The sequence below is a fragment of the Aythya ferina genome (genome assembly GCF_964211825.1).
Source record: "Aythya ferina genome assembly, chromosome: Z".
Taxonomy (NCBI): Eukaryota; Metazoa; Chordata; class Aves; order Anseriformes; family Anatidae; genus Aythya; species Aythya ferina.
The window spans coordinates 69,296,452-69,320,930 of NC_140299.1; the positions used below are offsets into that span (position 1 = coordinate 69,296,452).

The 24,479-nt window shown below is 50.7% G+C and overlaps 1 protein-coding gene and 1 long non-coding RNA gene across 10 annotated transcripts; one reads left to right on the forward strand and one right to left on the reverse strand.

The window, feature by feature from the left end:
• Positions 1-1,185: 1,185 nt before the first annotated feature.
• TBC1D2 (TBC1 domain family member 2) lies at positions 1,186-21,756 on the forward strand. Of its 9 annotated transcripts, none has more exons than XM_084504473.1 (16): positions 1,186-1,274; positions 1,639-1,819; positions 2,934-3,021; positions 3,545-4,040; positions 4,729-4,861; positions 5,355-5,496; positions 7,185-7,321; positions 7,951-8,138; positions 9,248-9,634; positions 10,473-10,583; positions 12,200-12,387; positions 13,796-14,266; positions 15,530-15,650; positions 18,062-18,247; positions 18,913-19,034; positions 19,753-21,756. In XM_084504473.1, exons 4-16 carry the CDS (start codon positions 3,630-3,632, stop codon positions 19,952-19,954), a joined length of 2,799 nt encoding a protein of 932 aa, XP_084360599.1. In that variant the 5' UTR covers positions 1,186-1,274; positions 1,639-1,819; positions 2,934-3,021; positions 3,545-3,629; the 3' UTR covers positions 19,955-21,756. The 9 variants fall into 9 exon arrangements, with proteins under 9 accessions (XP_084360599.1, XP_084360596.1, XP_084360602.1 ...); XM_084504470.1 differs by having other exon boundaries at positions 3,551-4,040; XM_084504477.1 differs by lacking the exon at positions 1,639-1,819 and adding an exon at positions 1,877-1,958 and having other exon boundaries at positions 1,202-1,274; positions 3,551-4,040.
• LOC311427247 lies at positions 20,025-23,343 on the reverse strand. Its single transcript, XR_014687264.1, has 3 exons — positions 23,104-23,343; positions 22,641-22,835; positions 20,025-21,317 (listed from the first exon to the last, which is right to left on the reverse strand). It is a non-coding gene; the product is annotated as an uncharacterized lncRNA (long non-coding RNA).
• Between the last annotated feature and the right edge of the window lie 1,136 nt (positions 23,344-24,479).

Genomic DNA, 24,479 nt, shown 5'->3' on the forward strand with positions numbered 1-24,479 from the left:
GAGCGCCACCTGCCCGCGGCCGGCGGTGGCGGCCATCTTGTGGGTGGCACCCGTTCCTCCCCTCCCTCCTTGGTGCCTGGGGATAAATAAATTTTAACTGGAAATGCGCTCATTTTGCGTCGTCAGCTCGCTGTTGCTACAGCACGGGAGCTTAGGCTGTTGAAAGGCTGTCCCACCCATGCATCTGGATGATTTTGCTCCTTGCTCAAGTGTTAAACTTGGTTAATGTCGGCAATAAACTCAGGCAATAAACTTCTTGACACCGGTTAGGGTCATACCAGCAAGGCTTAGCTATCACTGCACGTGGAAAAATCAAAACAATCAGGCTTGTTACCCTGTGGTGTACAACACGCCTTTCCGGGCCAGCACAGGTCTGACAGTGCTGGCAGGAGGAGTGTCACCCACAAGGTGGCCAGACACTGCAACAAGCACCCAGAGGGGTGGTAGGGGCACGAAACCTAATGGTGTTCAAGGGGCATTTGGATAATGCCCTCGGCAATGTACATTAACTTTTGGGTACCCCTCGAGAGGCCAGGCAGCTGGACTTGATCTTTGAAGGACCCTTCCAACTGAATGAATCTGTTCTAGCCTATTTCGCCTCTTCCTGAGGCTTCTTGAGGGGTTGGTCTAGACTCTTTAGCCTAGCATCCAGCCTCCCATGGCACCAAGTTCCATGTTTTTTACCTCTTTTTTTTTTTTTTTTAAATTAAATTAAATTAAATTTTACGCTTTACCTGATTCCTCGCGGTTCTCACAGCCATTCTCACACTGGGGCTGGGGGAGCAGCAGCCCCACGCCCACTGCCCCCACAGCGGAGCAGGGGGACAGAAGCTCACCCGATCCTGATTTTCAGGACGAACGCAGACCGTGAAAGCGGGGCCTCACCATCCTTCTGACTTTTGGGGTTTCCCTGGCTCAGAGTGGCCCCGTTTTTTAGTGCCCCTGGACGATATTTCAGGTGTCCCACCTGCTGCATCCCCTCTCCTGGGCTGAGGTGAACCCCCCCGCACCAGCCGGCTGTCGCGGCGAATCGCTTTACTTCCGCCACCCGCAACACAAAAGACACTTCGGACTTTTTAATTTAATTATTATTTTTTTTCTGTCTATTATTTGTCTCTTTTCCCCAGGTCGAGAACTCAAGCTCCGCACCGCCCACAGGCGCCGCCGCCTCCCGGCCGCTCCCTGCCCGCCCCGTCCCGCCCCTCGCAGCCGAGCCGTGACACCGTCGTGACACTATCGCGACAGCGGCCGCTGGCATCGTGCAGGCGGAGCAGGTACACCCCCCCCCCGGAGCATATCGTGCCCCTTTCCCAACCTATATGTGTGTGTGTGTGTGTGTGTGTGTGTGTCCCACGCCGTGCCCCCCACCCCACCGGCCGTGCAGACACCCGGGTGCCCCTCAGGCTGTCGCCGATGTCCCCCCCACCCCATGCCGGGCGGTGCCATCTCCAGCATCTCCAGCATCTCCAGCATCTCCAGCATCTCCATATCTCCCCTCCGTGCCAGGCAGTGCTGCCCGGTGCCAGGCACCAGCACTGGGGGTGGGAGGATGGGGGGGGGGGGCAGGCTGGCAGCCGCAGCTCTGCCAACATCTGGGCAGGGTCTGTGCTGATCCTTCCCTTTTCATGGGTGAGTCAGTGCCAGCGCCGCTCAGGATCTCCTGCAGACAGTTCCCAGGCGGCGAGCGGGCTGAAGAAAGCTTGAGAAGCCCCTCTCTTGCTGTGGTGGTGTTTACCTGGCTGGTGGTGCCCGCAGCAGCAGCCCTGTGCTTGGCAGACGGTGGCTTCCCCGGGACGTCGCCCCCGCTTCTCTCAAGGAGGTGAGGTCTCCTCTAGAGTGCTTTGCAGTGCAGGTCTAACCAGATCTCTTACAACAGGGCGCCTCAACCCCTGGTGTGGACCCGTGGAGCGTCACACTGGCAGGAGGAAGAAGGGTGCTGGAGTCTCCAGGCAATGCAGGTCCCTGCGCTGATACTGACCCTGAAAGCCCTGGGGTCTGTTAGGGAAATTTGAGACTGCTTCTTCCTCCTGATAATGATTCCTTTGTGCCAGGCAAAAATAGCTCGGAAATGAAGTTTCCAGTTGCTTCAAAAGCTTTCCTGCAGTGGCACCTCCATGACAGGAGCTTGTTCCTGGCACTTGTGAATGTTTTCAGCAGCAGGGGAGTGGACTGAAAGAAGTTCGCTGTCTTTCCAAAAAAAAAAAAAGAAAAAAAAAAGAAAAAAAGTGAACATTATCTGTAGTTTTCTAAAAAGTTTCCTCATTTCTAAAAATGAGGGAACAGCAGGAGGCAGCAGTAATCACGATGGGGCATAACCAGTGCTAACACATGCAAGCATTCTTTCAGTCATGAGGGTAAGTTGTTCCTAAAAGTGTGAGCTTGGGCAATGCCTCTTTGTGCTTCATGGTATTAATCACCACTGACCTGTTGTCGTCGCGGTGCTGGCTGCTGTGTTTGGTGGTTTTGTGGCTGCAATTGGATTTCCACTAACTTAACAGTGCATCAGTTTATTTGTTTACATATTTGCTTCAGATACCATAGTAACTAAACCAAAGCCTCTAGTAGTCCTTTCACTAGTTGCGGTATAAACCGTGCTTTTAGGCAAGGAAAACAAACAAACAAACAAAAAAAAACTTGCAAAATATTCATAGGTATTCTCAGGAGTATTGTTATTTTTCCTTATACAAGGGCCATTGTTGTGTGCAGCTGTGGGCAAAAAAATCACACTGGCCTTACAGTTAAGCTCTCCAACGAGTGTCCAGAAATGCAGCAGAGTTGCCATCCTTGCATGAGATCAAAATCTACGTGAATAAATTTCAGTGAGACACAGCTTTGAAGTCAGCACCATCTCTGAGAGGGTGGCTAGACTACCTCTACAAATTCCTTACAGCCTTATTTTTCTGTTTTTCTCTTGCATGTTGCATTCCTCCCAGAAACCCAGCAGGGCACTTCGGCCACTGAGCCACCTAGTCCATTCTGCAGGGATCACAGCATTTCTTTCTCTGGTGCATAATCCATCAGGTAAGGCCTGCTGGATGGAGACCTGGCACATGATATGCGGGCTATTTAACAGCAGTCCTCAGCTGGCACAAAGTGTAAAAGGATGCTGCATAAGGTGGGATTTTGCTCCAGACACTGTGTTTTAAAGTATCAGTATCTGTTGGACACACAGTGGAAAGATTACCTGAAATCTCTTGACCTGAATACACGTTCCTTCAGAGCTTGTAACCACGTTTTCTGCAGCTGATACTTAACATGGTTGTCTGGGGCTTCAGATCCCCCAGTTATTGCTATTGATTTGAAATGCCACAGGCTTACTTTTCACCTGAGAGATTGTGGTACTGCTTCTTGGCTGCTACTCTGGGCTGGTTTAGGAATTGAACAGAGAAAACAGATCTGTAGACGTCATCTGAGCACAGGAAGGGAGAGAGTGATGGCTAAAAGTAGAAGCCTGGGACCTTGGCTGGGTAGTTGGAAAGCTTGGGAGTGTTTTTTGTCAGATGCTAGACCTGAACTCATTCCTCATTTTTTTCATCATCTGCAGGTTGAGGTATTTGGGATCTGCTGTGGCTTACTTACCTAGAGAATTTACTGTTTCAATTTGATACTGTGTATATTTCCTGAAAGAGATGAAAAAAGGACCAGAAAGTGGAACTTGGCCCCTTGCTGGAGTCCCAGGCAAGCTAGCAGAGTCAAACCCAGACAACAGCAGGAGTGGTGGAGCCTCAGCAAAGGAGAAGGCCGTGCTTTCCTCCCCTGGAGAAGCAGAAAATGTACAGCTGAAACCCAGCAGAGAAACACCCAGAAAAAAACTCTGTGGCTATTTAAATAAGCTGGGCATCAAGGGTCCCATCAAGACTTGGAAGTCTCGTTGGTTCATCTATGATGAAAATAAATGTCACTTACTGTACTACAGAACTGCACAGGATGTGAACCCTTTGGGGTCTATCGATCTCTCCAGCGCCAGCTTTGACTGCAAGGTGGAGAATGGTGAAGGGGTTTTTGAGATCAGAACACCAAGCAGAGTGTTTACTTTGAAGGTAAGGGTCAGCACCTTCTTCTGGGGGCTGGTGCAGAGCGTTCCCCGTCGGGACAGACACATCTCTGCTAACATACCTCAGTGTGAATTTCACTTTAGTCCTCAGCCTGCGCTTTTGCCTTTTGGACCTAAATTGTTTTCACTGTTTTTGCGAGGCTGGGATTCCACTGCCTGTGAGATGACTTTTCTTTAAAAGAATAGGAGTAGAAGTTAAATTGGGTGCTGAATTAAAGTTACCAGAGAGCCCTGCAGTCCACTTGGTATGTTACTGAACAGAAATGAGCTCCCCTGTATAAAGTGGCTCCTTCAGCAAAGAACTTTGTTAGGTTCTTACCTCTGTGAAAATCTCTATTGACAGAACTCCATGGGTGATCCCCAGTTAAAAGAACTGTGGCATTTCTGCTTAGCCTTGGAACACAGTAAACAAACAGGTCAAATAAAATAAAATAAAATAAAATAAAATAAAATAAAATAAATAAAATAAAAAAGGTCAGCTGTCCTCTGAGGTTCTGCTGGCCATGCTGCGGATTTATTCAGTCCTTCCAAATCGGAGGCTGTAGCGTAGGCATGACACAGCTGGCCTTGATTTCTGCAGGCATGGCGAGAGCCATGGTGGTCATCCCTACGGGGTGCTGATGATCTCATGCTGATGAGATTGCCCTCTTCCTTCCTGTTCTGTGTTGTCTTAGGCAATCAGCAAGCAGGCCATGATGTACTGGCTGCAGCAGCTACAAGTGAGACGTTGGGAATTTTGCAATGCTCCGAGCAGATTTCCTGTGGGCAGCTCCCAGCTTGTGAATGAACCCCTGGCTGACAGAACAAGTAGGTGTTGCGTGTGTCAGCCCTTCCTCTGCTTTCAGCTCTCCAGCAATGAATGGTGCTCCTCACCTCTGAGCGGACAGGGGCACTGGCCAGGTTTTCAAACAGCAGCTGCTAGCTGTCACTGCTTGGATCGATGCTACCTGCACATTAAAACTATCAAACGCCGTGCTGGGAGAAAAGAACAGCAACAGCTCTGTTCCTCCTTCCTTTAGGAGGTTAAAGGTTGATTGCTTAGAGTTAGTCATTCTCAGGTACCGATGGCTGAAGGCAGTTGGTAGTCCCTGAGCAGATAATGTACTTCTGCCTGGAACCTTCTGTAATTTGACCTTAAATGCAGGAAACCTGCTCTGCTGCCTTTGTTCTGCCTGGCAGGTTGTGCACAGAAGGTCTAGCTGTAAGAAAATGTGGCTCTTAAGTGACACGAAGGAGCCAAAGACCAACGCAGGTCTGTCTTGCTCACTCGCCTCTTGTCTTCTGGTTTGTTTTTACGTAGATGTTGTCGACAGTGAGGCCTTTATGCCTCCAGTCAAAACGCCAACTGAAGTGGTGGGTTTAAAGGCAGCCTCTCTGCCTGCACCCCAGACATCTACTGCTTTGCAGAACATCTCCCTGAAGCACCCTTGGACAGAGATACAGTAAGTGCACAAGGAGAGCTGCAGTGCAAGCTACTTTTTTCCTTCCTCACCTGTTGGGTATTGTGTGAAACGGGACCCTAGGCGAACCATGAAGCAGCTTTATGGAGGATATTCCCTGCAGAAACAAACTTCCTGCTGGAAGCTCCTTCACATCCCTCTGTTCCAGTGCATTCCACATCATCCAGCTGTCCTGGCTGGTCACTAGGTTTTTCCTAGAGCTTGGCTTAGCTTTCCTCTGCAGCTGGTTGTTAGCACGCCTGCCGTGGCGCAGCCGAGCATCACTCCTGGAAAGGTGTGTGGGCAGGTTGAGCTGTACTCGGTAGGCTAGCGACAGGAGACCATTCTGGTGGTTTCAAAGGACCGTGGATACTCTGCAAAGCAGGAACTCCAGGCACAAGGCATTTGAGCCTGTAAAACGGCCCTCAGGCTGCGCGGCTTGCTGCCCCTGGCTGAGTTTCAAGAATGTGAGTAGTCACACAACCTTCACTGACACTGCCCTTGCCACTGTGAGGTGTGGCTCCATCAGGGCTACGAATTACAAGCCTTGGGCAGCTACTGTTGCTCCAAACCAACCCCCACCAGCCTCTCCTTAACTGTAGTGTCCCGGTCACTTACAGAGAACCGAAAGCATGCGAGTGGTTGCAGGTGCAGCAGGTAGCCTGGCACTTGCCAAATGTTTCTGCTGGGGAGGCTGGCTGTAGTTTTGTACCACCACTACTCTGCCTACCATCTGATGCTGCTAGGAGGAAAAACCTTCCATGAGACCAAAGAGTACCGGTCTCAGCTGTGCTTTTTGCAGGCTATACATTCGTTCCTCCCCACTCTAATTAAAAGTACCATAATCGTAACCCATCACCAGCCTTACCTTTGCTAGCTTGAATAACAGTTGCTTCTTTTCAGCTCCAAATTATATTACTCCCCTAGATCTGTGAATGTTTCTGCAGGCTCTGTTGCTGTGGGACCTGGATCTTCATGAGTGTAGTGTGTCTGTTTTCAGCCGAGCTCGTCAGATCCCGAAATTGCTCCTGTTTCATGGGAAAAGCACAGGGTGGTGTGAGATAGAGATAGGCAAGTGCCTCACGCTCTTGTATAGGTTTTGCAGAAAACACTAGCACGTTGCTGGTTCAGCCTGGTCCTGTAGAGTCATCTCCTAGCTCTCCTGGCAAAATCTGAAAGTAGCAGCTGTAACAGTCTGTGATGGACTGGCTCTGGGTCTGATTGCAATTTCGTTCCTGAAACTTTACTGTATCAAAGGTGTAGTGAATTGAGCTTCTGTTGGCACCTGGGGGTTTCTGCAGTGAGCGAAGGAAAGGGTAGGAGGTGAGAGGGAATGAGTATGCTTGCTCTGCAGTTGGCTTTGATCCTTCCCTCCAGCCTGATGCCTTTACGTACAGGGCTCAAGGACACGGGGGAAGATCCCCACCTGATTCACACCGCTGTGCTGGTACCGATATTGGGGCACCTTCCTAATATCCACCACTTTCACCCCTCTTCCCCTTAGATCCACTGGTGCCATCAAAAGTTCATTTTCTTTAGCACATGGTGGAGACAGGTTCTTGGAGGAGGGGTGGGATGTGAGTAAGTCTGAGATATGAGGAGGGGTGAGGCACTGGGCAGTTTGCATATGCACTGGCTGCAGCGTTTGTGACTTCTATTCACAAGGCTGTTTTGATCTCTTCTTGTTTCAGAAACACTGTCTACAATATCTGTGTCTCCAAGCAGCTCCGGGGGAACAATGGGAATATCTTTAACTTCAGTGAATTCCAGGAGCACCCTGAGAGCCTGGATGAGGAGCAAGAGGCTGAAGGGGAGGCAGGGTGTGCAGGTGCCTGTTACTGAACTGTGTGAGCTGGTGCGAGTACGACACCATTTACCAGAGGGTCAGACTTGGCAGGAGAGGGAAGGACAGAGTGGCAAATAGTCCCGGGACATGAGAACTCGTCACATTGTCTCAGGGTCCTTCCATTGTTTCTAGCACAAGAATGACACTTTTTGCTGTGCTTCAGGCTGAATATGCCTATCTCCTACTTCTGGAATCTTCTGCAGAGGCAAAAATACCATCCACAATGCCAGTCCGTACTAGTATTTCTTTGAGTTGGAAGTCAAACCGCTGCACAATCACATTCCTTTCAACCCTTTTCTTCCCAAACATGTGGTGGAGCTGTGGAGTTTAGACTGTGCTCTCCACAGATGCTAACTTGCATTGCTGTCTGCAGGGTGGGTGGGGTGCAAGGAGAGCTGGCAAGTACCATAAAGCACCGTGGCTTTGTTTTGGATGTAGCTGTAGTTGGTCCCTACTGTCTGTGCTTCAACCCTGTGGATCCCAGCAGGTCGATTTTTTCTGTCCTGTGTGTCAGTCCTCTGGGCAGAGCTGCTGTGTGTCCCCCGGTAGCAAGACACCGGAGTTCGTAGCAGCAACCCCGTTCTGTGTAAATGAATTCTGTTTCCCTTCAGTTAAGGAGGAGATCCCGGAGGACGGGAGGCTGGAGTCTCGGATGAACTGGGTCCGGAAAGCCAAGTGGATGAACAGTGGCTTCCTAGGCTTGGCTGAGGAGCTGTCCAGGGAGAGGAGCTCAATGGATAAAGTGAGTGTGCTGCAGCAACAGATCCTGACGCTCACGGAGGAAGTCAAGTCACAGAAGGTGAGTGTGATGAAGAGTCTGCTGCTTTTTTAGGGCAGGACCCTGAAACTGGCCACAGGGACTCCCTTGGCCTTGGTGTTAGGCTGAGGAGTGCTCAGCAGGCACTCAGCTCAAGTTCCTGGTGTTACCCCTTTCTATGTAGCCTGACTGTGCCCAGCACAAGGGGAAAAGGGATGTCCTGCAGCCACTGCTAGGAAGCACATCTAGCAGAGAGGCTGGAAAAGGGAGGTTGAACAAATCCAGGTGTGTTCTGCAGATATCAGTCATGCTGGCGTGTCTGTACATGAAGCACAGTCCTGGGTAAGGTACCACGATGCTGGCAGGAACTGCAGGGCTGAGTTGTGCTTTTTACAGGTAACACTTCCTTGAACAGTGATCCACAATTAAGAGGTGACTTGATTGGAGAAGCCCAGTACCTGAGGCACTGCAAGGGCTGTCTCTCCTGAGTGATTCTCTTCTCCACATGCATGGAGCAATGCTGGGCTCCCCACTAACGATGCTGGTAGCTCTTCCGGCAGAAGAGCCAGGAGAGCCAGGTCCCATAGGGGGCAATCAAGTTACGCCCTTGATTTGCCTCCTTAAATGTCTGAGACAGCAGAGCCTGAATCAGCAGCACGGTGCTGGGGCAAGCTTTTGTGCCTTGGTGTGGGATGGAGCAAGGGAGGACTCTGGTAGAGGGCAAGTTGAAATGTGTACATCAATTTCCATCTGGTAGCAGAGAGAGATGTGTACTGCATTATTTCCCTCGCTTCCATTTTACCACACTGCTGAGCTGACCTCCAGCTACTCTGGCTTCTGCTGGGCCTCCCAGGAAGGGTGGGTTGTTGAAAGCTGGAGCAGCAGGTCTCTTACTAGCAATGCACCTAAAGTCAAGGTGCCTGCGGTCTGCTGCAAAGACGTTTCAGGCCTAGCTCTGAGAGCAGAGCTCCTCTGCTAGGGGGACGCTGTGATGCCAAGGTTGCTGCATTCACTTTTGCTTCTGAAAGGAGGCAGCTCTGAGATCCAGAGAATCTTTCGCTGTTCACTCGTTTGTGCTGGGGTCTGTAGTGTCCGTGCTGCCGGTACCCTGGGCAGCACTGTGATGCGATGGCTTTGCACTCCTTTTCCAGGAGCTGGTTAAACTTCTCCACAAAGCCCTGGAGGCGGCCCAGCAGGAGAAGCGAGTATCTAGCATGTATCTCACTGCAGCAGAAGATAAGGACAGGCTGGAGCTGGTGCGCCACAAAGTGCGACAGATTGCTGACCTCACCAGTCGGCTGGAAGCTCTTGAGAAGGAAAAGAAAGAGCTCGAGCAGATGCTTGCGCTGAGAGACAGCCACATTCAGGAGCTCAAAGAGCACGTGCAGCATCTGATGGAGAAGAACCATGCCAAACAAGAAGTCATCATGGCCTTGACGGAGCAGATGGCCCGAGAGCTCTCTGATCCCCTGCAGGAAGCCAACACGATCACGGCCGAGACGTTGTATAAGCAGCAGGAGGAGATCGAGCATCTGAAGGTGCGTGGAGATGACACAAGTCATTTGGGAGCTCCCATTTCTCTACCCTCTGGTTCAGCAGGAGGCTGTTCCTCGTGGAAACCAGAGAGCGTGTTTCTCTAGGTGTTCTGTCTGTCCCCACATCAGAGGCAGGGTGGGCTCATCTGGTTCTAATAGGGTTCTTAAAAGCATCCAGGTTAGGTTCAGCTTCAGCCCTCTGTCTGCTTTCTTTGACTTCATGTCCCCATTGAGTGCCCGCCTCTTTGTTCTCTCTTCTGTTCCCCTTGCTGCAGTCTCACTAGCTGTGATCACTGGCCCTGCTGATGTGCATTTCCCTCTTGCCAATGGTTTCCTGACACATCCTGGTTCTTTCAAATCCAGCCTGTTGTATTGTCACCGTTTGCACAGTTGTAACGAACTGCTAGCATGTGGTGGAGAATTTCTAGAAGAGCCACTTACTTGGTTGTGGGAGAGTGTTTTGCTGCCACCCATGGGGCTAAGATCTCTATCCTTTTTATTTATTTATTTATTTTTATATTTAAAGAGTACAAAACATCTATATTCTTCTTCTCATTTAGGTGTTTCTCTAGCTTTATATCACCCAGCTGTCTCTGTGTTTTCAAAGCACATACATGCAGTGCACTTGGGATTTTCCAGGTGTCTTCTCTATGTATGACATTTCTATTTAATGTTGGGCCTTGATTTCCTTCATAGGTAGTATTTGTCCTGGGAAGGCCTGTCTTCTTCCCAGAACATGGTATTTTTGAGATACTTTCGTGTCCCTAACACACTCCACACCTCAGTTCCCTCTTGGGACACTCAAGAGCTGTCCCTTTGTGACTGTTTTGCTTTGTGGCAGGACGATATTGATGCATACAAAACCCAGAACCAGTTTCTCAACTCGGAGATCCACCAGGTTACTCGGCTCTGGACAAGTGCTGCTGAGAATGAAAAAGCCCTTCTGATGAAGGTGAGGCAAAATAGCTTTTTTCCTGGGGAGAGCTTTTTCTTATTTCTTTCCAGAACGGACACTGGAATGGATATTGATACAAAACACACCAAGAAGCAGCTTTCTTCCTAACATGCTTTGCTTTCTTTTTTAGCATAATGTTTTCTCTGCTTTGTGTTGTTCCCAAATTAGATATTATAATTTTTTTATTTTTTTTTCAGTCAAAGTAAAATACTTGCAAAACGCAGTCCTAGGGATGCTGAAACATAACCCAGATTCCTGCATTTCATCTATGCTTTTGGAAACGAATAAAGAAATTACAGTATGCTCAGGGAATGAGGAAAGTTTCCTGAGAGCTGGCAGGCTGACTGCACGCTGGCTCCATCTAGTTTTGATTTCTCTAGAAGGCTTGGCACTGTCAGGTGTCAGGACTCTCAGATCCTGCAGCTAGTTCAGAGTTCATCTAAAGCTTGAATTTTATTGCATAACCTGGTTACTCTCAGACAAACCCACCTGCTGGTTCTGAACCAATTTCTGAGTCTGGCGTTTGTTCCCTGGGTTTTCCTTCCTGGGTTTCAAGGGATGTCTCCACAGTCTTGGATTCTAGTACAGGGCAAACAGCTGCCTTTGGGGTGTTATTGTCATGCTTGCATCTGTTTGCTTCCTAGTCTTTTGAAATCCTGTCTACCTCAGCTTACTGCTCTCCTCTGATCCTGCACCTGCTGTAACCTTCAGAAGGAAAGTAATCAGACTGATGTGTTCGATTTGAGGCAAAAGGCTGGTTAAAGTGGTAGCATGACAGTATCCTACACTCATTTATTTCCCCTCTATATGCAGCCTAATTCTTCCTATGATTTTTTTTGCTGTTTTTTGTTTTCAACTGCTGCTTCCCACTGAGCAGGAATCTTCACTGTGGTTCCTGTGAAACACTAATTGGGTGAGTCTTGTCACCTTTGTGGCCTTAGTTTCTCAGTTGTGAGTTAACAATCACAATAACAATAACAACGGATAACAATCCTCATTTCTACCTCTCTCTCTCTCTCTCTGTCTCTCTGTGCCCTGGAGTATGATGGCAGCAGGGACTGTCTTGCTCTGTTTGAACTCGGTTGAGCTTCCTGCGCTTGAGAAACCTGTATCAGTGTGATGGGACTGGGGTTGCTGTGGGGCATGTGTTCACCTTGTCTGTGTCCTGCAAATCGCATGGTCCCAGCTCAGTCCCTTGAGTGGTGTGTTTTGTCAGGGTACACCTCAGTGTGGGGTAGAGAACTTGTCTAAGAAGCAGGGGAAAAGCCTGCGGAGAGCTCAGCTGCAGTGTTGTCTCTGAGCTGAGCTGCCTGGGATATGGCCACCCACTGGTGCAATTCATGAGGTAAGTAGGTGATGCTGTATTGGGTCTCCCACTCGAAAAGCCTCAAAAAGCAACTGCTGATGTGTGCTCGCTAATGTGGCTTGTGCTTGTTCATTGACCACAGCGGTCCATTCATGCCTGCAATTTCTGTGAAAACTTCTGGATGTGTTCTCAGGGGCCTTGCTGTTTAGGAGTCTTTGCTTGATGTGTGGGCAAGACCAGCAGAGAGCGGAGGCGGTACAGGAAGAACATCAGTGAGCCAGCTCATTCCCTCTTCTTTCCCCATCAGTGTGCCTGCCTGCAAGCCCGAAACTGCCAGATGGAGAGCAAATACCTGACGGTCTTGCGGAAGCTGCAGGAGACCGTGCCCGGCCTGCCCAGCTCCGACGCTGAGCTGGTGAGGAACCTCATCCAGGAAGCGCTCCAGTGGGATGTGAAGGAGGGAGCAGAAGAAGGTCTGAACCTGAACCCTGTGAGGTAATAGACAAGAGCACGGGGGCGTTTCTGTTAGAGGACGCACGGCCGAAAGCACGACAGACACCAGTAGAGTCAGATCATGCTCACTTTTTATTGCCCGAATAGGCTAACTTTTATAGTGAACTTAACAGGAGCGGACAGTGTTTCACACAAGATTATTGGTCAAAAGCACTCAGACAAACAACTACAAGAAAACAACCCCACCTGCAAGAAAACAACCCCCTTGTGATTAGCAGTCACGTAGACCTTGTCCTTGAAGCCAGCTGCTGGTAACCATATTTTTCTGAATTCCTCAATTGGGCGATGTGGGAGTCATTGTCGTGGGAGCTTCTCACAGTTACTCTGGTAGCTTGGTTTGCTCAGCTACAGCAGGCCATGAGATTTTCTAAGGCCTACTCCTGGTTGCTTAAGGCAAGCTCAGATCGAACAGTTGTTCCACGGACTCATGTCCACGCCCTTTGTGCCAATTGCCAACACATTTCCACCCCCACAAGCGTCCAGCACTGGAAGTGAATGCGCGGGCAAGAAGGATCTGGGGGCAGCTCTACAGCATGGACTTGGAGCCATGACCTGTGAGGAGAGGTAGAGGAAGCTCATTTGGTGAGGTGATGTGGAAATAGTGGATATCTGATCAATATAATGATACCTTGCAAATATCCCAGCATGTGGCCTGACTAGAACACAACAGAACAGAATAATTCAGTCAGAAGGGACCTTCAAAGACCACCACGTCCAACTGTCTGACCTCTTCAGGGCCAAGCAAAAGTTAAGGCTTGTTTTTGAGGGCATTGTCCAAATAACTTTTGATCACTGACAGGCATGGGGCACCAGCCACCTCACTAGGAAGCCTGTTCCACTGTTTAACTGCCTTCACAGTACAGAAATGTTTCCTCATGCCCAGTCTGAACCTCCCCTGGCATGGTTTTGTGTTGTTCTCTCACATACTGTCATCACTTACCAGGGATGATGCACAAACCCTCAGCAAGCCCTACTATCAGCACTCCTGGGGTTTTCTGGTTAGTAGGAGATTTGCATGGTGCACAGGGAGACATCTGAAAGGGCTGTGGATCCCTGCTCTTTGTTCAGATGCCCTGAGGGCTTTGCAGTCCCTTCCTGGAGAACTCCCTCTGCACTAGCATGTGGTAAGGAGAAGGTACACAGGTTAAGCAAGGTGGGTAGGAGATCAGACAGGGTGAGAGAGGTCTGGTGGGGTCAGGCTGTAGCTCAGAGCAAAGCTACACCTGAGTTCATAGTCTGTGCTGTTGCTCTGCCTTCATGGCCCTGAGGCAGCAGGCTCTTCCACCTAGCTGCCAGAGAAGCAAGGGAGGATGCTTGTGCTCTGGCGTGGGTGACAGGAACCTGGCAGGGAACTGGCCTTTGCACTAACCTCAGCCCTGTGCCTTTCCAGCGAGTACGATGAGTACGGGTTCATGACTGTGCCTGACTACGAAGTCGAGGACTGGAAACTTCTGGCCAAAATCCAAGCCCTGGAGATCAAGTCCAACAACCTGCGGAGCCAGGAGGTGGTGGAGAAGCCCCTGCGCGACCGGTGGAACGGCGTAGGGGAGCTGAGCCCCTCTGCAGAGCTGAAGGGCCTCATTCGAAGCGGCATTCCTGTGGAGCATCGGCAGCGGGTCTGGAGGTGGATCGTCAGCCGGCACTGCAGCCGCCTGCCGGACCACTACCAGCGGCTGCTGAGGCAGAGCAAGAGCACCGAGCACCCTGCCTGCCGGCAGATTGAGCTTGACCTGCCCCGGACACTGACCAACAACAAATATTTCTCCTCTCCCACCTCCCAGCTCATCCCCAAGCTCCGGAGGGTGCTGCTGGCATTCTCCTGGCATAATCCTGCCATCGGGTACTGCCAGGGATTGAACAGGTGAGGAACAAGGTGTGCTGCTTCTTCGTGGGAGAGCACTGAGAAGGTGTAGACGCTTGCTTTAAGCTGTGATTCGTGCAGTCCCAGGCTCATCTCTCTCTCTAGATCCGCACTGGCTCTAGGTATTTTACTGCAGAGTTCTGCATCTGGTGTCATTTTCCAGCCAGTGTTGTTGCTGGGATGTAGCATGCAGCAGGATGCACTTGTTTGGCTCCTCCATAGCTCCAGAATAGGAAGGAACAGCTTTGGGAGACGGAGTGAGGCAGTCCCAAAATAACAGCAGGAGGGTAGGACTGAATTTCTGACTCGTAATGTGCTCAGCAGAGCACCCTGGTGTTCCCTTTTTATGAGAAGAGTTGAAGGAAATGGGAAGCATTAGGAATGAGAGGGTTGGGGCACATGACACCTGAGGAGGAGCTGAGAAAATTGGGCTTGTTCTGTCTGGTGAAGGGAAGGCTCAGGGGATCTTCCACTTTTACTTACCAAATTCTGGCTACCGAAAAGATAAAAATAGAGTTCTTAGAAGTGTGTGGCTGAGGAAGAAGGACATCAGACAATAGCTGCAGGAAAGGAATTCCTGGTTGGATCTTCACACATGAGGAAAGTCTGTTTAAGCTATTGCTGTTGCTCTTTGGGTGGTCTTTAGAATGACACTTGCCACTCTAGAGGTCCCCTGATATTAGCTGTCACAGAACTATAAAATGATTTAGGTTGGAAGGGACCCTTAAGATCATCTAGTCTGGCCCCCCTTCCATGGGCAGGGACATCTTCCAGAAGAGCAGTTTACTCAGAACCTCATCCAGCCTGGCCTTGAACGTTTCCCATCTGGCTAAAACTGGGTAAGTCAGAACTAAAGGGGGTCAGGGAGGATGGATAGGAGGGGGAGGTGAGCCATGTCCTGGAATATCTCTGCGTGAGCCGTTTCCCACACTGACATAGCCAAGATCAGCACACCTTGCCAACTGTGAGGGTCTGCAGAACATCCTCTTAGCTGGGGAGTCTCATTTTATCACAGCAGCTCTGTATTTGATGCTGCATGTTTGCTGACAGAGGCACACGGGAAAGAAAATCACAACCCCCTGGCTTCCTCAGAAACCCGCAGAACAGATCACTGTCTGACCAACTCTCCTCCTGCATCTGATGTTTTGGATTCTGACAGAGCTAGAGACAAGCCAAGAGGAATCTTGGATTCCCCTCTACCTGTGCTGACCTGTGTCCTGTCCTGCAGTGCTGCACTGCCTCACTGTGTCCTGTCCATCACAGGTTGGCAGCTGTTGCCCTGCTGGTCCTGGAAGATGAGGAAAGTGCCTTCTGGTGCCTCGTCCACATTGTGGAGAACCTGATGCCAGCAGACTACTACAGCGACACACTGATAACATCACAGGTGAGCTGGGCGCTCTCACTTCTGCCGTGATTTACACTAGAGGTTTAAAGGCCAACTTGTTTCACCTGGGCACCAGCGATGCAGCCAGGAGCAGTCTGAAGAGGAGGGGAGCCTCAGTCTGTCCTGCTCCTACCAGCTTGATACCCAGAGCCTGCAGTGACAGGACAAGAAGTAATGGCTTTAAACCAAAAGAGGGGAGATGTAGATTAGATATTCGGAAGAAATTCTTCACTGTGAGGGTGGTGAGGCACTGGCACAGGCTGCCCAGAGAAGCTGTGGATGCCCCATCCCTGGCTGGCTGGGGCTTTGGACAACCTGGACTAGCAGGAGGGGTCCCTGCCCGTGGCCAGGGGCTGTGTGAGAAAAATCTCAACAATTTTCTTCAGACAGGATCTTCTGTGAAGCTATTTTATTTGCAGTTGCAATGGCGGGCGTCCTGCAAGCAGGAGCACACAGTAAAAGTTGACCATAAATTTATATTCCCTACAACCCAACACCTGATTTCTCCTCTGTTTCCTCATTGGCTGAGTACTGCAGGTTCACAGCCTACTCGACACACTTCTACACCACATATGTACAATTTAATTTGACCAACCATTAATTTCTCCTTTTCCTTTTTTTTTTCCTTTCTTCTCTCCTGACTAGAGAGCCCGTGATTTTTGTTTTTACTGATTTTGTACTGCTCATCCTGTTTTTCTTAGCTATCCTCCTTATTTTGGGACAGTGGGACCTTCCCCTTATCTGCCTAACATACTCCACACTGCTGTGCCGCACAAGCACTTTTGAATATGCAAGGTTAGGGGAATTTTCCACTGCAAAAACACCTCCTAGTGCAAAAACACAACTTTGTTTCTCACAGCTGGAACTGGATGGTCTTTAAGGGCCCTTCCAACCCAAACCCTTTCACAAGTCTATGATGCTGTGAGCTTGCACTGTGTTTGATTTCTCACAGGACAGCTGACATCACCTTTCAGTCCCTTCCATTACAGAGCTACAGAGTGGTTAATAAACTGAGTACCACTCCTGAATAACAACCTGGAGGTCAGGTTAGTCAGAAGGAAGAATTTATTGTAAGGAGGGCCCAGTAAAAGCGAAAAAGTGAAGTGGCAAATGCTGACAGATGTAGAACCAAACAGGAAGAAAATGCCATTCTGGAGCCCATTGCATTTTTCTTTAGAAACCTCACCCTATCTTTTGGAGTGCCCCGTGCTTCTGGTATTTTTATGTACTGTTATTTTTATATTCACTCTGTTTCAGTTCATGATCAAATGCAGTGTTAATTCTGGCTTTGGGGCTGCGTATCAGTTTTTTGTTTTTTCTTTTTTCTTTTTTTCCTGCATATCAAAAGCCCTGTGGCCATTTGATATAAGAAGTTTTATAAGTAACTCATCCTCCTGGTTCAAAGTTCCTGGATTTCAAGGTTTTCAAGGTGTGTTGTCTTGTATCAGATGTACGGTGTCCTCCCAGATGGGCACAGAGCCAGGATAAATTCCGTTTAGCTCTGTGGAAGTGTAATTGTGTGACCCTACCACCCACACCCAGCAGTGCCCAGCCTGGTGCGCCTGGCCATCACCTCGGTCTCGTTACTGCGTGTGGTCCTTTCACAGAGAAAAGGGTTTCTGCTGTGAGCTCGCAGTGGAGGAGGCTGCAAGCATCAGTAGTGGAGAGTGAGTGATTCTGCCACTGAATTGATGGTGTTTACTGGGACATTGGTGTGCCGGTGAAGAGGTCGGCCCACAGAGGCTTGGGAAGCAGCCAAATCATTGTGCAGACAGCAAGATGTCTGTGCTGCAGTGATCTGGAGCAGGTAGGGTTAGCAGTGAGATTTTAATAGACAGCACTTGACACTCAGCACAGTGATTGCCAGGGAAAACAACAGCAGGCTGGAGGACACACAGGCTCCCCTACGTTTGGTGATAAAAGACCGTCAGCTGAGTGAGCCTTTTCTTTTCGTAAGACTTCCTGGGCTCATGTTTGGCCTCTGTAAGTCTATCCAAGAAGAAAGTGAAGAGGAGGGTCTAGGGTGATACTTTGTGGATTGGCTTGATAAAGTGAAAGCTGGTTGAGAAAATCAAAATTTAGTTCTTGTGGGTTTTAAAGACCAAAGCATATCACCTTGTCTGGTTTGTACTACAGGCTCAAAGGTAACTGGGCTGACAGAACTGGGGCAGTGGTGTGATGTGGTACAGGGAAAGACCTAACCCTGTTCTTGCTGTGTAGCACTTCCCCTCACGAAACCATAACTTCCTTGAGATGAAGCCTTTATAAACTTGAGTCAGGGACCTCGCTGACTGCGTTTCTGTATCTTGGCTCATGCAATTGGCTCATTGTCCTGCTGCGTTGTTCCTCTCCTTCAGCACCAGGCCTGCTTTTAACAGATAATTCGTTGTTTTCTTTTTCGTCAACTTCAGGTAGATCAGAGAGTCTTCAAAGACTTCCTGGCAGAGAAGCTGCCTCGCCTCACTGCTCATTTCGAGCAGCATCAGATTGATGTCTCCCTCATCACCTTCAACTGGTTTCTGGTGGCCTTTGTGGACAGCCTGGTCAGCGACATCCTCCTGCGAGTGTGGGATGCCTTCTTGTATGAAGGAACTAAGGTGAAACCATGAATCTAGGCCTCCCTTCCTTCTGCACTACTTCTGTGACGTGACAGCCGAACGAAGGATGTCCACGTGTGTCAAAGAGATGGGGGGTTGAGCCTCTTGTCCTACCCTGACTGTTTGGTGGGGTGCCTTGGTGCCTCCCTGCCATCCGATGTCATCTGTGTAGTTGCTGCCTGCAGGCAGTCCTAGTCCCTGATACCGTGTGTGCAGTGCCCCTGACATTTTTTAGCACGTAGTCCTGCTAGAAACAGTTTTCTGACAGGCCACGGTGTCTTCTGCTCTGCAACCCAGACCTAGCTGAGAGGGGACAGATACATGGAGCAGGAGACAGGCAGAGATTTAGCACTTGTGAAAAAATGTGAGTCTCGTGTTGCACCAGTGTGTGGGGAGAACGGGAGAACCCTTGTGAGAGCCCTGTGGCGTCCTTTTGGAGGATCAGGTGTGCTCTGGAGTTGTAAATTAGCAAACAGAGTGTCATTCCTGTGGGATTAGCTCTGTTTTTTTTTTTTAGGCCCGCCCTAAAGCAGCCCGTAGAGTACAGCAGGAGCCCAGCAACCAGCATGAACTGCAGTTCCTCACCCCGTGTTTTAAGCCATGTTATAAGCTGATCCCTCAGCTGCCTAAGACTTTGTCAACTGAAATGCCTTTCAACCTTCCAGGTGATTTTCCGCTATGCTCTCGCAATCTTTAAATACAACGAGGAGGAAATCCTAAGGATTCATGACAATGTGGAGATTTACCAGTACCTGCGTTTTTTCACAAGGATGATTGTGGATGGCAGGTAGGACTGTGGGGTACAGTCAGCCTCTTACTCTAGGCCTGTGCTTGCTTGCCTCTTAGGTCAGCCTGAAAAGAGTTGTGACCAGTCAGTTAAGAGAGATGCATGCACTGGCAGGTCACCAGGACGTTGACAATGTGCCTCCTTTCTGACTTTTTCTGCATGCTGTTACTTAAAGCCTGTTGGGCTAGGGTGAAGGCATGCTACCACAGACCAGGCCACAAAGTCTGGGCCGGCCCTCATTTTTCAGCAGCAGGAGCTTTCTCTGTCCCCTGCTGGGTTTCTCTCAGGTGTAGCAGTCGGGGTTTTTGGGAGCAGAGAGCTGCTCACAACCTGTGGTGACAACGCGTGCACAAGAGGAACATTTATGTAATCGGATGAGCTGAACAGAGCAGACTGTTCCTACTCCAGGGGCCATCAGAGATGGCTTCTGATAGCCCAGCTCCTCGCTGACTGCTGCATGCTGGTACCCAAAAAGACACGCCTGGGCTGGTGCTGTGCTAGAAGCAGTGCCTGTGATTCAGTCGTGGTTCTGCTGCTCGGTGGCTGTTGAGCCCAGAGCTGAAACACGAGGCTGTGCTCTCTGCAGCCTCCTGGGGCAGCCAAGTGCAATCTGCAGCAGAGGTAGATGGTCTGGAAAAGCCTCCCTCTCTTAAAACTCTTGGGCATCTGTTGCCATCTCAGGCAGTAACTGGGGTCACCAGGCCTCTCTTCGTTGCAGGAAGCTGATGAACATTGCCTTCAATGAGTTAAACCCCTTCCCCATGAAGCTGCTGAGGAACCGGCGGACAATGCACCGGGAAGAGCTGGAGACGGAGCTGTGCGAGCTGGAACAGATCAAGGCAGCCTACGTCAAAGAGAGAGCAGAGCAGGGGCCTCAGGACCTGCAGGACGCTGTCAGCGAAGAGGAAGAAGAGATTTAGCAGAAACAGAGTTTGTCTCCGAAAGCAGCTGTTGGTAAGAGATGGAGGCAGCACAGGTGATCACAGCGGGCGTTCGTCTGCCCCAGGAAGCAAGGCTGTAGGTACAGGACCATTTGGGGGTTGACCCAGGCTTTGTGATGATGGAGGTGGTAGAGGAGCTTCATCCTCTCCCGTACTTCTCCCCCTCCTGCCCACCCGGTGCCGTGCAATGCGGGACTGCAGCTGGAGATCTGCAGGAGGTACCAGCAGTGGCACCCTGATGGGCGCTGGCATGGTGCAAGTGACCCAGGCAGGCAGGGCTTTTCCACCTTTTCTGATGGAGGCCTGAAAGAGATCTTTCTGTACACTTAAAATCACCAGAAAAAAGCAAACAAACAAAACAAAAACAAAAACACATAATCTGAGAACAGTCCCTCACTGGTACCCAAAGCTGCTTAGTTGGTGAGGAGGGGAGCAGCTCTTTGAACACATCAGAGGCTATCCTGCCAGGAGAGCACGCCTTTAACGTTGCAGCCACTGGGTCACGCCGCGCTCCCCGGGTGACTGCTGGGGCTGAGGAAGGCCTGGGAGCTGGAGGACGTCTTCCCGTGGGGCTCAGACTGGGACAAGTGAAATGAGGTGTGGGAGGGTGGAGCTGCCTCTCCAGTTCATTTCAGTTCCTGCAGGAGCCCACGGGAGCACAAGGTGTGTCCTCTGCCCGACTGGGAAATTCTGGGAGGCGCCTCTCCTCTCTGTTGGGATCCGAGCAGAGCCATCCGTGGCTTGGCTGGACCCCTGCACTGATGTCCCTGTCTCTGTGTTCATAATCCACATGATTATGTTCCTTCTGACTTGAACGCCGCGAGGTTTTGAAGGGGATCCCTCTTTTCTCTTTGCTGTGCCTGAATTTCCAGTGCTGATGGTGCTCTGACCCCATGGGGTACAGCGCTCTGCGGGTGGAACCATTTGGACAAGGTCACAAAAGTAAAAAACATTAACATTTCCTGAAGGAGCAGCTGGCCTCCATGTGTCAAGTGCTTGGAGATGCCCTGCCTGAGCGAATTACACCCCGCTTACCCCTCTTGTGCTGCAAGTCACTTGTGCTGGAGGAGGAAGGGGAAGGAGGCGCTCACAGCCCTGGCCTCTGCTCACCTGAGACAGGTAGCTTGCCTCAGCTCTACCCCAGACACTGCTGGGCCGATCAGCCAGGCTCAACAATGATAAAGCCTGAGTTTGCAGAGACCTCTAGAGGCCGATCACAACGCGTGGACGTAACCCAAGTGGAGATGAGGCTCTGGGGAGGCTGGGAGCCCTGCAGCAGGTTAGAGGGGCAGGAGCGGGGTAAATCCACTGCGTGGCATCGACAGCTGTGCACGCTGAGAGCCTGGGGTGAGAAGAAAATGTTACTCGAGTCCTTCCACAGTATCTCAAACAGAAACACTGCTTTCAAAAGGATGCCACAGAAGCTCAGAAGGTTTTTCTTCACAGGTTGTACTGCTAATCCAATTAATGCATACTGCTGTGTGTATGCATGCGCACACATACAGGGTGCTGTTACAGAGTTTTGAGAGGCATTCTCTCTTAAATCAAGACATGGAAATTAGGACCACACTTACAACTGTATTTTTTTCAAGAGCCTTTTGCAGCAGCTGATTTTTTTCTTTTCCTTCCATCCTGTCCCTACATTCTTTAAAAAAGGCACTTAAAACATGCGTTGTCAGACCAAACCCCAGTCTGACATGTCTATGCGGTGTATGAATGCGCACTGGTCTGTTTGTGTTACATAATGACCTATAAAAAATAAATTAAACTTTTCTAAAGGAGATGTAAGCACCAGTGTGTTCGAGCGGAGCTCGTCCCTGATGGGAAAAACTGGAAGTGATTTTTAGTTGAACTCAGAAGGGAAGGACACCCCAGCGCTGTTAGCAGTTTCTCTTCTGTTTTGTCTCAGCCTTGCTCCACGTGTGCATGCACTGAGGGCCATGCCCTCCGGTCATACTGCCAGCCAGGCGTTTGTGGTGCTGCCTGCCTGAGCTCTGGGGGAAGCAGGAATATCTGCACGGCCTCTGCAGACCCGCACCCCAGAGCTGGCTTATCCTCACGGGCCCTGTGCCACTTCCCTTCTGCTCCACAAACTCTGGGGCTCCTCAACCTACGCGCTCCGGTCACAAAATGCCAGCTGGGCCCAGAGGTAAGCACCAGTAAATCCTGTGGTGTTCTGAGCAGAGGTTACCTCTGCACCAAGTGCCCGAGGATAATTTGTGCTGCCACAGCCAACTGTTGTGGCTGGAAACAAGAGTTCGACCTGCTTGCACAGCCCAGTAGCTCCATCTGCCCATGCTGGCACCTGTGAACAGAACGGGTTTCTTTCCACAACACAGTTAGCTGTACACACATCACTACTTTTTAAATGAAGCCTCCTAAAACGGGAGATACAAGCTCCAGCCTCGAAAATAACAGTTCAGATTTTTATTTATTTATTGTCCCAGAACGTGCAGTTAATCTGTAGATCCATTGCAGGACCTTGGGGTCACCACAGTTATACGTTTCTGAGGGTACCAACTGTTGGGAGGGTGGCCAAATGCACAGAAATCCGTTGCTGGCTCCTAAAGTCCCTGAGTAGACGCTGGGAAGCTTCCCTTGTCCCCCCCCTTGCTGGCCCTGGTGGCATTGGGCTGGAAGGATCTGTGGCCTGAGCCACCATTACCTTCATGTGCTGCAGCTGAAGCCCGTGACTGCAGAAGGGTTGGTGCAGAGCAAAGCCACTCGATCCACTCCTGCGTCCCAGCCTGCTGCCCGGGAGAGAGGCGAGCCCAGGAGGTTGTTCTGTGCCGGGTTAATGTTTATCCCAAGCTCGGGCTTCTCCTTGGGGGGAGGACGGAGCAGAGGGACAAGGCATTGCCTGTGAGGGAGCAACAACGCCCTGCTGCAGGAGCTGCCCTCAGCGCGCTGGGCTCTCTGCCCCCTTCCCTTCCCTTCCCTTCCCTTCCCTTCCCTTCCCTTCCCTTCCCTTCCCTTCCCTTCCCTTCCCTTCCCTTCCCTTCCCTTCCCTTCCCTTCCCTTCCCTTCCCTTCCCTTCCCTTCCCTTCCCATTTCCCACTGCTCTGGCCTCCCTTGCAGAACATCAGCTCGCCCTGGCCTGGGGAAGTGTCAGGTGCCAGAAGACAAACCTCTTTCCCACAGCGGGGCCACAGTGGTGGAGCTGACGTAACTTAATCCCCTCAGAGGTAATTTCAGCCCTTTCCTGGAGTTCAGTCACAGGCTGCGGGCCACACTTTGAGGCTCAGTTATGAAACTACCCCTGTGCACTGCCCGACAAGCCCCAGGAGCTCTGCAGAGAGGGAAACAGCACACCTGGTCACTTTTGGGGTGAGGGGTCCCCTGTCCCACCGCAGCCAGCGAGACCAAGTTCCCATTTCTCCTTGTTATTCACCAGCAGCTTCCTGCCAGCTGCGAAGGCTCACCTTGAGCTCCCCAAAAGTTCCCTGGTGAGTCAGTATCTGCTCAGGTGTTAGGCTTTAATTTAGCAATGCAAACCTCCTTGTTGGTGCCTTCTGGTGCCAAGGTGGTAGGAAGCTTTGAGATAGTGGCAACGTCCAAGGACGTTACAAGAGGACAACAAGTGCTGTCTGAGGGTGCTCTTTGCCACCAGCCACCTCTGTCAGTGGCCAGGCCCTAGCTGACAGCCTGCTGAGAGGTCCCAGGACAGAAGATGGAGAGCAAAGACACCGCTGTACAGTCCCTCCTGTGCAGGCACAGGCTGCAAAGGGGAGGGGGCTGCGAAACCCATCCCTTTGTTGGCACCCAAACTAGCTCTGAGGAATCGAAGGAGGTAAAAGCGTGAGAGCTCGTGGGTTTGGATAAAAACAGCTCGACAGGTAAAGCAGAAGCTGTGCGTGCAAGGAAAGCAAAGCGAGGAATCTGTTCACTGCTTCCCCTGGCAGGCAGGTGTCAGCCCCTCCCAGGAGAGCAGGGCCCGTTCCCTTCCAGCCTAGACAATCCTGTGGCTCTGTGAGCAGCAGCGTGGCCAGCGGGGCTAGGGAGGTGATCGTCCCCCTGTACTCGGCTCTGGTGAGGCCGCACCTCGAGTACTGTGTTCAGTTTTGGGCCCCTCGCTACAAGAAGGACATGGAGGTGCTTGAGTGGGTCCAGAGAAGGGCAACGAAGCTGGTGAGGGGCCTGGAGAACAAGTCCTACGAGGAGCGGCTGAGGGAGCTGGGCTTGTTCAGCCTGGAGAAGAGGAGGCTCAGGGGTGACCTTATCGCTCTCTATAGGTACCTCAAGGGAGGCTGTAGCGAGGTGGGGGTTGGCCTGTTCTCCCACGTGCCTGGTGACAGGACGAGGGGGAATGGGCTTAAGTTGCGCCAGGGGAGTTTTAGGTTAGATGTTAGGAAGAACTTCTTCACTGAAAGGGTTGTGAGGCACTGGAACAGGCTGCCCAGGGAAGTGGTGGAGTCACCATCCTTGGAAGTCTTCAAAAGACGTTTAGATGTAGAGCTTAGGGATATGGTTTAGTGGGGGCTGTTAGCGTTAGGTAGAGGTTGGA

Coding starts and splice junctions, on each gene's coding strand:
- TBC1D2 (XM_084504473.1), top strand. CDS start 3,630: ATGAAAAAAGGACCAGAAAGTGGAACTTGGCCCCTTGCTGGAGTCCCA. Junction 7,322..7,950: donor AGGGGAGGCAGGGTGTGCAG/GTGCCTGTTACT, acceptor GTTTCCCTTCAG/TTAAGGAGGAGATCCCGGAG. Junction 10,584..12,199: donor AAAAAGCCCTTCTGATGAAG/GTGAGGCAAAAT, acceptor TTTCCCCATCAG/TGTGCCTGCCTGCAAGCCCG.